The sequence below is a fragment of the Gastrolobium bilobum genome, unplaced genomic scaffold (assembly GCF_033153095.1).
Source record: "Gastrolobium bilobum isolate Gb01-03AN ecotype WA unplaced genomic scaffold, APGP_CSIRO_Gbil_v1 utg426309, whole genome shotgun sequence".
Lineage (NCBI taxonomy): Eukaryota > Viridiplantae > Streptophyta > Magnoliopsida > Fabales > Fabaceae > Gastrolobium > Gastrolobium bilobum.
Window position 1 is genome coordinate 1 of NW_026897289.1, and position 10,515 is coordinate 10,515.

Genomic DNA, 10,515 nt, shown 5'->3' on the forward strand with positions numbered 1-10,515 from the left:
GAGCATGAAGCCCAAGAATTTTCCAGCTGGTACTCCGAAGGCGCATTTGGCCGGGTTCAATATGATCTTTCGAGCTCTTAGTTGCTCGAATGTTTCCCTGAGGTCGGCTATATGTGTAGTTATATGCGCTGACTTGACGATCATGTCGTCGATGTACACCTCTGGGTTTCTTGCAATTTGATCTTGGAAAACACGGTTCATCATCCTTTGGTAGGTTGCCCCTGCATTCTTGAAGCCAAAAGGCATGACGTTGTAGCAAAAGTTTCCCTTTTCCGAGATAAACGAGGTCTTCTCGTGGTCATCAGGGTGTAGCGGGATTTGGTTATACTCGGAGTATGCGTCCATGAAAGATAGTAGCTGAAATCCTGACGAATTGTCAACTAGCTGGTCACTGTTTGGCATCGGGTACGAATCATTCGGGCAGACATTATTGAGGTTGGTGTAGTCCACGCAAATTCTCCACTTCCCACTCGGTTTCTTCACATTCACCACGTTGGATAACCAGGTGGTGTATTGTATTTCCCTGATGAAACCGGCCTCCAACAGCTCGTCCACGTGTTCGTTCAAAGCCTGACGTCGGTCAGATCCTATCTTCCTCTTCTTTTGGGACACTGGCTTCGATCCCGGGTACATAGAGAGCTTATGACAGCAGAAAGCTGGGTCTATTCCCGGGATCTCCGAAGCCTTCCATGCGAACACGTCAGAGTTTTCACTTAGGAAAGCGGCCAGCTCCCTTTTGAACTCGTCCTCAAAGCCCTTTCCCACCTTAGTTTTCCCTTTTTCTTCCTTCCTAATGCTGACATCTTCCAGCTCTCTTTGGGGTTATGGACGAGGGGCTTGGAGCTCCTCCCTCATGTCCAGCTCCACCAAGTTTACTTCGTTTCCACATGGGTGTAGAGATTGGTCCCTACCTCCTCCATTTTTGTGCCGAGGGGGAGAAGACAGGCCTCCTTGATTTACTCGTAGGGTCTCATAGTAGCACTCTTCAGGTACTTTCTTCTTACGTTGGTCGTGTCTCCTACTCCACCCAGAGCTCCGCTTATCACGTTGCACTCAAATTCGGCTTCCTAAAAAACCTCATCTTTATCTTCGACCTCTTTGCCCTTTGTAGGGCGGTCTTGTCTCTGATCCTTTCTATCCTCTCTCTTCAGGCTCCGACTTAGGCTCTGGTTTCTCTGCCTTCGCTTATTATTCTTCTTGCCCTGAATTCTGATGAAGTATTGTTTCAATTTCCCCTCTCTGATGTGTTTTTCGATGGCATCTCGGAGGTCCCAGCAGTCATCCGTGATGTGACCGTTCTGGTCATGGAAAGCGCAGTATTTGTTTCTATCCAATCCACTCTTGGCTTTCAGGGGTCGAGGTCTCTCGACATTGTGCATTTCAGTCTGGGCCACCTCTTTCCATATCCTAGACCTGGACATGTTCAAAGGCGTGTAATCATCATATTTGCTCCTTGGGGATCGGTCATCCGACCTATTCTCCTGAGTGTCTTTTCCCTTCTTCGCCCCCCGTTGATCCCAGTCTTTGTTTTTCTTGCTTGGACTCTTGTTATTCGGGCTTCAACCTCTGGATTCCCCATAAGCCCTTCTGCATGTCCTCCACATCAATGTATTTGTCCGACCTTCGTCGGAACTCCTCCAGGTCATTGACCGGGTTCTTGTAAATTGACTTCGTCAGTGGAGAATCGCCATCTAATCCCGAGATGATCAGATGCAAGTGTACTGGCTCAGTTAAATTCCGAACCTTTAGGGTGGCATCTTTGAACCTATTGAGGTATTTCCTCAATGATTCATTCTCCTTTTTTCGGATTCTTCCCAACGCGTAGGCCGGCATTGGATGCGCCTTGCTTGTTGCGAAATTCAACCGGAAAGTTCGGTCTAGGTCCTCGAACGAGTCAATCGAGTTCCTGGGAAGCCTGGTTATCCAGGCCATTGCCTGGCCTGTTAACGTCGTCGCGAAGATTCTGGCCTTGATAGGTTCAGTTATCCCATTGAACAACATTTCGGTCTTGAAAGCCTCTAAATGGGCCTCCGGGTCTTGACTTCCGGCGTACGGTGGTATCTTGGCACTCTTGAATCTCGACGGTATTGCCAAGTTCATGAGCCTTTCAGTGAATGGGCTATCGTTAGCCTCCTCATCAAGGAGATAATTATCTCCTTGGTTGTTGACTGGTCCTCCGCCCTCCTGGTGGTTGTCATGGCGGGAATTCTGCATATTTCCTTCTGTCGTGGCCGCGTTTTGATGTTGTGGCTCATTAGCCTGGCCTGCGCTTCCACCTCGTCCTGCTCCTCTAGCTTGGCCTGCTCTTCTACCTCGGCCTGCTCCTCCAGCTCGCCCCACAAGGTTTTGATTTCGCATCTCAGCCTTCAGCGCCTCCATCCTCTGGGCATTCAGCCCTTGTTGAGCCAGGAATCTGTTCTCCATCTCCTGCATCCTTTGGAGGATTGCATTCATGGCCACAGTGGTTATGTCCCTGAATTGTTCATTATGTGGAGGTGGGCGCACTAGGTCCGCTATCGTGTTGGGCTGGGTTCTGGAGGGCAGTCCTTGAGTGCCGACCTCGCCGACCTGGACCTCTACTAGCACAGGGGTCGCGGCTGATTGGAGCTGTTCCAATGCAGGTTGGTGTGGAGGCATTTGGACAGTGCTAGACGTCGAGCGGGTGTTCGTCATCGTGGAATGGGAATCGAAATTTATCGTCCCCACAGACGGCGCCAATGTTAGGTCCTGGATAGACCGTATTGCTATACCGTGAGGTATGCGCTCAAAGATAATGTATAATCAGATGTATACTAGGCTTATAGTCGAGGTCCCAATCACTGCGCACAAGCAATAGGCTTATAGCCAAGGGGTGGGTGTGTGCACAATGTGGGAAGTGTTCCTAAATAGGTTCAAAGTGTGTACCTGGGGTCCTTAGGCTCTTATTTATAAAGAATACCTTCCTAGGCTTGGGCCTTTTGAGCTCCCCAGATTGCATTAGGGTTCAGCTCCCTTTCTGTTGGGATGTGACCCTTATCTTGTGCCCTTTGACTATTTAATGTTGTTGAGATATTCATGAATCTATCTCTTAGTAGATTCTTAGGTGAGTAGTTGGGATATTGTATTCATATCCATAACAAGCCCATTTATTCTCATTCCGAATGGCCTCTTCTTCTTCAGGACTAAATTCATTCTTTATATTAAAGTATTGGCATATCTCCTCTTCTTCAGGACTAAAATCATTCTTTATATTGAAGTATTGGTGTATCTCCTCTAGACTCTCATCCTTTATCAAATTTGCCATAGTTTGACATGTCAGATCCAACAGACTCTTAATTTCCAAATAATTTGCCGCCTGACAAAGAAAAGTACCACAAATTAACAATACTATAAAAGCACTTTGATTAAACAGCACATCAACGCTAAGATATATATATGGATAAACATACATGACAAAATTTCTAAAATATACAAATCCCTAATCCAAAGTTAGACTCCATAAAGTAAAACACAATTTGTAAAAATTGGGATAGAAATAACGAAGATGTAGCACATTACAGATATGTATTAATTTGCGCAATTCAATGGATTTTTACCTTTTTTCACCTTTAATTTTAGCAAAGTACTGATTCTGCAGTTAAAATTTGCGCTTTCTTGATTATTCATTTTACTCACTTATAAAGTTAAAAATTTATGGGAAGTGATTTTTTTTACATGAAAATTCAAATTCAGGGAGACACAAACCCTTCAAATCAGAATGACCTTCAATTTAATTGAGAATTTAAAATAAAATTAAATATAAAGCAAAAGTTGAAAATCAAATCCAAATTACCAATAATAATAAGTTATTAACCCTTATCAGCGAAAGAATTATTATTTTTTTAATTTTTTTATCTCGAGATAATAAAATCCATGTTAAAATTAGGAGGATACACCATCAGATTAAAAACCATTCACTAACTATAACATTATTAAATGGTTGAGACAATTGTTATATATGTGGATGTGAATATTTAGATGCACTCACCATCAATACAAGGAAGAGGGTGTGCTTATCCACCTCAACAAATTCATCATCCCATTTTTTGAGAGCATCTATGTTGTTGTTGTCGTCGTCCTCTGCATGATGCTTGTTTCAATACTCAAGAACCTTTGCGAGGACGAGACTGTTGACATACTCAAGAGGAATAACATCGATTGAACTATCACCGCTTCCTCCATCTCAAACATGTCTTTTTCTGAACTACGCAATTTTATCATCTTCTTAGAAGAAGAAAAAGAAGAAGAAGAATGGTCAAATGTAAAGAGAAAAAGATTGTAGAGAGATAGGGCACAGTGAGTAGAATAAGCATTGAGAGGGTTGGGTTTGCGTTGCACTTATATATATAGAAAATTACTAAGAATTTTTTTTCCCTCAAGTAACTCAGAATTAGGATTACAAAATTGCATAAATCTATTTCAAATTTGAATCAAATCAGAACAAGATATTCTAAATTCATTATCTAGATTATATATGTATTACTTGGGAATTTATAAGATTTATTTATACTGGTTGAAAATTCACTTTATTATTTGTTCCGTCAAAATACTGATTGATAAGATTACACGGTAAATTTCAATCTATAATTTGATGGAATCTTATCAAAATCATGAGATTATCTATTAATTAATCCTTGTTTTCGGATACAATTAATTAGTATCCCTTATAAAATACGCAAAGATATTCAAAAAAACTATTATCTTTCAAGATCCAACTTATCGGTAATAACGGTTTTTTTTAATAAAAATAAAAAATAAAATAAAATCTTTAAGGAGGCGGTGGCCAAGATTGTAATCGCACTTTGGTTTTTTTTTTTTTTTTTTAAAAGTCGAAATACACATAAACTGAGAAAGCCCATCTAAATAGACTCTTAATAAAAAAACGAAAATTACCCGCATCGTATCATCTTTTCTTGTTATCTTTATTTAACCGAAAATATATATTTCAGTCAATCAAATTAATTATGAAAAGAATATTTGTCCCTTTAAAGGATCTAATCTTATATCATTTTAGATCATAACAGTTGATTTCCGTCTATTAACAGGTAGGATTTATTGGGTTTTATTGTGAATTAATAATTAATTAATAAATTTGACCTAATAAATCTTAATCGTTGATGTACGGAAATCAACGGTTAGAATCTAAAAGGACATAAGTTTAGATCTTTAAGGAGGTGGTGGCCAAGATTATAATAACGTTAATAAAGGTATAGTATCCCTTTATGGTGTGCAACTCTCATTCTCTGCAACTCTTTTTGGGTCTGCATTTGAGAGGGTTGGGTTTGCGTTGCACTAATATATATATATAAAAAATTATTAAGGATCTTTTTCCCCTCAAGTAACTCAGAAATAGGATCACAAAATTGCATAAATCTATTTCAAATTTGAATCAAATCAGAACCTTGAATGAAAATAATAAATGATATTATTAGTATTAATTGTGACATTTTCAAAGTTTCAACCTTGAATGGCATTGATTGTGAAATTCGAATTTCAAAGTTTTCACCTTAAAAGAAAATAGTAGACATTGATTGAGAAATTGAAATTGAAGTTTGGAAGTTTTTAACCTTGAATAAAAATAATAAATGATATAATTAGTATTAACTAGGAAGTTTTCAACCTTCAATATTTTATGAAAGAAATCAGTAAAATCATCATGCAAAAATGAGATATAAGCAGTCTAAGCACACTATTTTTATTTTTATTTTATTTTTTCTGGTCAGGAAGGGAGCTAAATCATTGTAATCATCTTTGATATGCTTTGCCAATTTAGCATAGCTTATTGAAAGAATTTTGGGAAAGTTATAGTATCAATAATTAATGATTCCAACACAAGGTTTAAAATTCAAAAATTATAGACACAAAGGCATTAACAAGAGCAGCAACAGTAAACCCCCCTTAATTTCGTTAGTCAAAAGAAAAATAAAAAAATAGAACATATTCACAAGGCAAACCCAAACAAAAGAATAGAAATAAAAAAAAAAAAAAAGACAAAGATAAGAGAACGTTACCTCAGAACAATCTCTAGAAGCCAGCCATGGGTAAGTGGAGTTGATTTCAACTGTAGCCAATAACACCCAATTGCTTTTCCTCTTTCACTATGATGATGCACTCACTGTCTTTCACAACTTCATTAAAAGGATATGAGATCAAGGATATATTTTAATTGGGGATTCAATTACCATGAAAAGAATGAAGAGACAAATTGCATCACTTTTGTGAGCTGCAATATGTAGAATCTGAATCTCTAACAGCATAGAGACACTTAAAAAAATCCAAACTGGAAAAACAGCATAGAGACACACACAATAAATAATGTTGGAAAATTGCCTTTTTGGGATGGATGGTAAAAGAATTGATTTCAAAATTGACTTTGTTTGATTTTTATAGAGCAGAATAACTTTTAAATGAAATATTCTCCTAAATTTAATCAGACAGAGATAGAAACATTAATGGAAGCAAATATTATTATTATTTATTTATTTTTTTTATAACAAGCAAATATTATTTCGAATGCTGAAAAAATATCCTAAAGATATTCTGATTCTCCTAAATTTAATCAGAAAGAGATAGAAACATTAATGGAAGCAAATATTATTTCGAATGCTGAAAAAATATCATAAAGATATTCTGAATATAAGGAAACCGCATTTATGCAGCAATACCTGTATTCCAGAAACAGTAAAATATGGTATCTCAAATTTCACACGTATAGGAGCTTTTCTATCGGGAGCTGCATCCTCTCATCTGTTATACTGGGAAGCCGAGCCTCTGCTCTTAACATATACTCCTGAAAGAACCAAAGAGGAGAACCAAATCCAATAAATCACAATCAAATTGAGGTATCAAGATAGGTGTTATTCGGATTTATTAGTGCAAGATAATCCGGATCCAATCCAATCCTAAACCCTAAACCAAATCCAATCAAAATAGAACAAGATATTCTAAATTCATTATCTAGATTATATATGAATATCATTAAGAATCTCATATTATTAATCGATTTTGATTTTTTTTCAAAATAAACAGAAAGTCTACCGTAAATAATCCGGATTTATTCCTAAATTTTTGGCAAAAATGAGGTTTCAATCCTTATTTTTTCTATTAAAAAAATAAAAGAACCTATCCGGAGAACAGACAATAAAGAGGCAAAAAATTTTGCTCCAAAATCAGTTGAAACATATAATCTGTTGAATGAATTTTATTACTTTATTAAATCTAACAATCATTCTTAATTATGTATTGCTAGGGATACTATTTATGCGAAATAATATCATAAGATTTATTTCTACTCGTTGAAAAATCAACTTTATTATTTGTTCCGTCAAAATACTGATTGATAAGATTACACGGTAAATTTCAGTCTATAATTTGATGAAACTTATCAAAATCATGAAATTATCTATTAATTAGTCCTTATTTTTCTGTACGATTAATTAGTGTCCCTTGTAAAATACGCAAAGATATTCAAAAACTATTATGTAAATGACATTTTTGTTAAAATCAAAAAAGTAGTTCTTAATTATGAAATATTTTTTTAAAAAAGTCAAATTTATTTTTCGTTTGAATGTAAGAAATTTTGAAATAAAAAATTATTTGAATATTAAAGGGAAGGATATTGTAACAACCAAGTTGTGTTACTACCAATCAATCTCACCGTTAGATCGATTATGTTGATCCAACGGTTATATTTATTTTTATCTTTGTATGGTTATGATTTTCCATGTTTAAAGTGAAAGCATTAAATATTGAAAATCATAACCATACAAAGGTGGAAACAAATATAACGTATTAAATTTAAAAAATCATGACTATACAAGATAGAAATAAATATAACCGTTAGATCAACATAATCGATCTAACGGTGAGATTGATTGTTAAAAATTATTTGAATATTAATATGGCAAAACTTTTGCACCAAGAAAGATGATAATGCAAGCAAGAACTTGAAAGCTTATCTTTCAATATCCCACTTATCGGTAATATCAAATCTTATCGCGATTCTTGATACATAGTATCTCGATTCTTGATACATAATATCTTAAGTCTATTCCACGACTCCTAATTTGATTCTCTATCAGTCAGTAGACACTACACTGGCCAACATTATATACACAGACACACAACCCCTCCATTATTTGCAACTGTCATTCTTTGCAATCGATATAGCATATATAATGTCTGCGCCGTGGCAGAAGATCGTAGTGTGCAGCTCCGACAAAGAGATAGTCGTGGTTGAGGAAGAGGTTATGCTTCATTCTGAGGTCATCAAGAACATGATCCTTGATGGCTGCTTCAATAAAATTAAGATTCCTATGTTGAACGTTGACAAGAAGACCCTCACCAAGGTAATCCGTTATTGCTTCATGCACACTTACAACAAGAACGACCACTTGAAGGATGCTCTCAAGAAGTGGGACGCTGAGTTCGCCAATGTGGACCCATACACCCTCTATGATTTGATGATGGTAAGTCACACACATATACATACACATCCTATCTTGATAAGTCAAACCGGTTTCGGTTTTGTAATCAAGATTCAAGACTTGTTTTCTTTTTCAGTCTTTCTTGCCTTTCTTTCTTGTTAATTTTGTGGTTATTAAATACTATTTTTATTTTTCTTGTTTCTTTTTTCAGGCGGCAGAGTGTCTTGAGATTAAGAGTCTTCATGATCTATTATTGGAGAGTATAGCAAATACGATAAATGAGAAGAGCGTAGAAGAGATATGTGAAACCTTCACCATCAAGAATGATTTCACTCTCACTCATCATAAAGAAGAACAACTTAATTTCCAAAGAGAACCCCATCGACTTTTATGAAAGTGGCATTCCCAGCAGTTAAAAACCTTTCATCATCATATGCATATCCAATTCTTCACAATTTTTGGGTTGTGTTTATAATGATTCATTTACCATAAAATAACACTTTTTTAAGTATTAACACTAAGAAATTGTAGAGGATCCGGATCTGGCTTTAGAGTGAGAAACCTCCTATATATCTCTGTTCATGATTGTAATAGGCTTTATGGCCTTTTGTATTCAATTGAAGTTGAAACTTTTATTTCTTTCTTTTATTTTCTAGGTTGATATTCTTTAACCTCTTTTGTGCATTATCATCATGGTTTTGATGTTTCTCACTTCAAATGACATAAGTTCTGTCATTTTAGGAGAGAGATAGACACAAGGAATGAAAATCATGGGATAGAAAGAAAGTTGGTGGTTTTTTTATTTAAATTTTAATTAAAAAATATATTTTTTTGTGTCTTTCTCTCTCTCTCAAAATGACATAACTTTATGTCATTTAAAATGACAAACACTTTTCCCTATCATTATTTGCTTAATTTGATTTTGAATGTTTAAATGTTAGATAACTCAAAACATATAAGATTGCCATAAAGCATAGCTTATATCTTTTATTTTTCGATATAAGTAAAAATGTAGATCTAATTATTCATGCCATGCACGCGATTATTAAGTAAGTGGTGTATATATTTGCTAAATCATTATAATAAATATAAATGTATTTTGATATACAATTTGAAACATATAAAAATTTATTATAAAACACCATTTTTATTTAAACTAAAACAATAGCCGCCAAGATAATTTTGTGAAGCGGGCCAAACAAAAGGGCAATCAACTGGTACAAAAAAAAACAATGCTTTGACCACTAAACTTTCTACCCCTAGTAGCGAGTTTGTTATGTTAATGGGAACGTACCACGTGACATAACCAAACTTGCTACTAAGCGTAGCGAGTTTGTACGCATGGCAACCTTTTTAAAAAATACTGTTGGCATGACATTTAATAAAATTTTTTAAAAAAGTGATTTATTGGACACTGTTCCATGATTCTTTCTATATGAAAGCCTATATAATTAAACATGTGCGGTGACTCTATCAGGAAAATAAGCGCTTGAGAGCAATGTTATTAAAATCGGTCTGGTCATTAACTCGGTCGAGATACTGGGTTAGTGGTTCAACTAGTAGTTCATTGGTTGAATCGCATGAATCGGTGATTATATGTAAATCTATAGTTCATATTAAAAAAAATTATAAACTTACTCAAATAGCTAAAAAAAATAATTTAAATTTTTAAATTTTTTAATATAAAAAATAATAAATTTTACATTATTATCCAATAAAGAATCAAACAAACATATAGTGCTTGTGATACTGGTGTTTCAGGTTCGGGAAATGACCTGAACAAACATATAGTGCTTCAGACAACTTAATTAGAGGAGGAAGGTAGTGTTGTGAAAACAACACTACTGGTTGCCTTAGGAATAAGGAACCACCTCGTTCACTGAAGGTTCTGAACTTAGTAACTGTTGGAGTCAAGGGAGCCAGAGGAATATGGAAACTTGTGAGCCATTAAAGTCCATGAGCTGAGGAATCAGAGTTGGCAGTGAAAAGACCTGAACAAATTCAGAAGGGTTAAGTCTTAAGTTAAGAATATAGCTATTTAAGAATGGAACAGTGGATCTGTTCCTTTTGT

General features: G+C 35.5%; 2 protein-coding genes and 1 pseudogene across 2 annotated transcripts; 1 reads left to right on the top strand and 2 right to left on the bottom strand.

The window, feature by feature from the left end:
- Positions 1–1,548: 1,548 nt before the first annotated feature.
- On the bottom strand, positions 1,549–2,673 carry LOC133305727 (uncharacterized). Its single transcript, XM_061505967.1, has one exon. The coding sequence runs from the start codon at positions 2,671–2,673 to the stop codon at positions 1,549–1,551; it is 1,125 nt and encodes a 374-aa protein (XP_061361951.1).
- A 394-nt stretch (positions 2,674–3,067) lies between these two features.
- LOC133305728 (SKP1-like protein 11) lies at positions 3,068–4,917 on the bottom strand (annotated as a pseudogene).
- A 3,278-nt stretch (positions 4,918–8,195) lies between these two features.
- Positions 8,196–8,838, top strand: LOC133305729 (SKP1-like protein 11). Its single transcript, XM_061505968.1, has 2 exons — positions 8,196–8,486; positions 8,656–8,838. The coding sequence occupies exons 1-2, from the start codon at positions 8,196–8,198 to the stop codon at positions 8,836–8,838; spliced, it is 474 nt and encodes a 157-aa protein (XP_061361952.1).
- The last annotated feature ends 1,677 nt before the right edge of the window (positions 8,839–10,515 follow it).